General features: G+C 30.1%; 1 protein-coding gene across 1 annotated transcript; it reads right to left on the bottom strand.

Annotated features, from left to right (window-relative positions):
* Positions 1–2138: 2138 nt before the first annotated feature.
* On the bottom strand, positions 2139–2342 carry NEUTE1DRAFT_46886 (uncharacterized protein; the record flags this gene model as incomplete). The annotated part of the gene is made up of 1 exon (XM_009854450.1): positions 2139–2342. A coding segment is annotated over one exon (204 nt), but the record flags the coding sequence as incomplete, so codon positions are not given.
* Positions 2343–3944: the final 1602 nt, after the last annotated feature.

Here is a 3944-nt window from a genome sequence, read left to right as displayed (position 1 = left end):
TCTTTATTATCTATATTTTAATTAGGGAAAGTACTATTCTAAGTAATATTGAAAATAGTACCTAATGTACTATTAATTAGGCCAACCTTAGACTAGAAATTCTCGGTAAGTATTACCCGGCTTCCTATTATTAAGGGAAAATTAAATTGTAGATTATTAACTTCGGTAAGGTCTATGTTTTTAGTACTAGTTCCCTCGTAGTTAGTAGGAAGTATAAGGTATAGTTAATGTAAGGCTTCTATATACTCAATATTATAAACGGCTATATTACTATATTTTAGGTAAATACGAATAGTATATTTAATTTAAGTAGCCTCCTTATCAAATAATCGTATCTTTATTCGAATGTATAAGAAATCCCAATATTGACGAGTAAATTAATTATTTTGTAGTCCTTCAAATATATCCTTAAATAGGGCTTAATTATTACCCTATTGTCGTACAATCCACTATAATTCAATGGTTTTATTAAAAGTATATTAGTAATTATAGCCACCGGCTTTGATTGTTAGCAAGATTACCTGATTATAAAAAAGGGATTTCTATATTACTAGCGCTAGTTAATAGAAATTACTAAGTAGGAGGACGCTTCTATTATTAAAAAGTATATTTTGGCATTCTGGGAAAGCTTGTCGAAGCTTTTAATTAATAAAGTTGAGAGTGCGAAGTTCTAGTATCGATTTCTTATTAATAATAAAGTATTAGTATAGCTGTAGTTTAATCTATAATTAAATAAGATTAACGCCTTCCAAAGCTATAAAAACTACTTCAAAATTATTAGAATTAATATTCTTAAGTATAATAGGAAGTTTGAATAAGGAGTGTAGAGTCTGCCTATTAATATTATTAACTACCACTCCAGTGGGGGCACCACAGATAACAGAATTACCCTTCCCCCGACCTACAACTATTTACTCTAGTTTGAAAGATAGAAGTTTAATAAAATATAATTTTCTAATACTTCTACGGCCATTAACCTTCAAGAGTAGAGGTAGGATGCGAAGACGCTGTTGAATATTATTATTACAATTTAGAATAGACTGGTAATAAGCAATAAACTCATTAAAAACAACCTTCTAGGCTAAGTTAAAATTATTAATAGTAGAAGCAGTAATAGTAGGAACATCTACCATCAAATAGGCATTATCAGCTTTCATATTACACCAATAATCCTATACTAATAGTAGTAGATCTTAATAATCCAAGTGGTTATACCAATTATATAAGACATCTTAATCCCGGAAGCCGAATATCCCAAAATCCCCATCATCTTCAACTCATTAATAAGCGGGAAATTCTCTAGCTAACACCTACTATAGTTCTTATTATCTCTCTTCTTTAGTAGAAGGTTTAAACTCATTATCGGATTCTCTATTAAGGAGGTCGCCGTAGTAGTCGTAAGGGTAATCTATATTGCCTATATAAACTTCTATATAAATTAAATATATATTAGAATAAATCTATAATTCTTAGACTCTATTTATACCCTAAATACTAAGTGAATCCAACTAAATACGATAGGGATAATATAATATAAATTTGATTCTACACCAATCTTTATACTAGGTTTAATCCTCTTTATTAGATTTATATATAAGATTGTAGTTGAGTACCCTCTTCTTAGTATAACTACTTAGACGGCGATTATTATTAAATCAGATAAACCACTCGAAATAGCTCATGTTTTCGAAGTTATTTGAACGAAATAAGTATTTAGAGTACTAACTGCGGGTTTAAACTGGCTAACCTTATCTAATAAACACTCCGGGTCCAAATAATCTATCAGAATAACGATAATCTACATCAATAACCTTACGGGTACTTTAACTAAACTGTAAGCAAAGAAGAAGATAATTAATTTCTTTAGCGGACCAATCTCTCTTAACTACCAACTAATTCATCATTTTTACAATAAAAGAAATGATGTAATTATTAGAAGCAATTTAAGGAGTAATCTATTGAGCAATCTCTTTGAAAGGTCTTAATTACTTTTCTACTTTCGAACAATATTTAGCAATATAATTAATAATAGCGTTATAACTAGTATATAGTTGGATATCTGTACACGCGTACTATACCAATATAATAGTCCGGTTGTAGTTATTTATGCGGTTATCGTTCCTTACCCTATTATATAGTTAATACTTTAGGTTGAGACTGTATATAAAATATACTTCTGGGTAGTAATTCCTAGGAAAGTGAAACCGGCATACTTTGAATATTGGATCCTTAAGATAGAGAGTACCTTGGACAAACCGCTTAATACAAAGGTAATAATTGTTGGTATACCGGTTATAATGTTGTATTCTATTAATTATAGAGAATAGAAGGTCAAAGGTAGGGGGATATATACCTTCCTCTTCCGGACTATTATTAATAATAATAAATAGTAGATCTCCTTCACCCTATTAGCTAACTCTTTTTAGCTTCGGGTTAAAAGTAATTATATAATAACTCTATAGTTCTACAAACTCCCGCCGTATATTCTCATTGGTTAGTTCAGGTGCCTCGATATATAGTACCTAATAAACACTATGATTATAACTATTGCCTCTTGCCTGGAATGCAATACGATACTACTAATCTTCATTTTTGAGTTTTGGTATTAAAATATATTCTTTGAATAATTTAAAGTATTATTCTAAATAGTATATAGCGATATAAGGGTTCTCTTTAAGGTTCTCTCTTGTAATTCTATTCCGATCTTAGGCTAAAGCAACCTTCTACTCCTTGTAGGTGGGTATATACCGAATAAGGCTGTCCTAATATGTATCGGCTGTACTAAATATTATAAATATAGCCGGTATACCTAATGCTTAGATATAGGCACAGAATTTACAACTCTTTCGAATCTAATATAATCGTATACCCCGTATAGTATTAGAAAACCGTATAACCGAATCGAATAGCCGATATACCTCGGGAATATCGGTTTCAATTACTTCCCTTAATTACTCAATACTAGCCAAACCCTTATCATTTACACTACTACAACCCAAGCGGATAAAGAATTAGCTTTTCAAATTGATTTATAAGACTTCCTCGGCGGGCAGTGTCACTTTCCTCCGTAGGCAGTGTTACTGCCCATATAGTTGAATCTTTATCGATATTCCTACGTAGGCAATGTTACCGCTATCCCTAACCCTAATAAATCTGGATTTAAATACATTGAACTTAACTATTTATAATTATCGTAAGATTTGGATTTTGAAGTTATATAATTTTTTTGCTATACAAAATTAAGAGAAGCTAACTATACTTACTAATATAGTTTTACTAAATTTAATCGTATTAATACGATTTTAATGTTAGTATACTTATTGCAATATACTCTTTTAAATTCTAATAGTCTTTTTCTATAGAATATCTGTAATTATCGAGATTAGTAGCGTTTCCAACTCCTACTACGCAAGTAATGGAGATGAATTTGTACCTACCTCTCTTATTCCCGCCCCTATCCCTATAGCGGCGCCTACCCTTACTTTTATTCGATCCGATTTATTTAATTCTTTTGAGGACGAGGGATTATTAAATACTAGTTCCCTTACCGAAAGGGATAATATACCCAACCTAATAACTAAAAATATTATATTTAAGCTATTACTATTTGTAAAGGTTATATAGGATACGCTTAATATATAGGGAAGGCGTTATAGTATAGCTTTTAACTATATACAAACTTTAAACTATCGAAATAAATAATTAATATACTACCGTTTGAAGTATAACCGTTATAATTAATATTGTCCCTCGACTATTAAATTTAGAAAAATAAAAAACTATAAATATAGTTGCTAATAGTCTGGAGTAGCGATTACCCTCTAAGAGAACGATTAGTAATAGATTTATCGGCTATCTATTAATTTAAATTATTATACTTATAACTATAAGGGATCTTTATACGCCTTTATTTCTTTATAATACTGTAGAAGGATTGAGAAAGT

This window comes from Neurospora tetrasperma, assembly GCF_000213175.1.
Source record: "Neurospora tetrasperma FGSC 2508 unplaced genomic scaffold NEUTE1scaffold_5, whole genome shotgun sequence".
Classification (NCBI taxonomy): Eukaryota; Fungi; Ascomycota; class Sordariomycetes; order Sordariales; family Sordariaceae; genus Neurospora; species Neurospora tetrasperma.
This window is presented reverse-complemented; position numbering and strand designations above follow the sequence as displayed.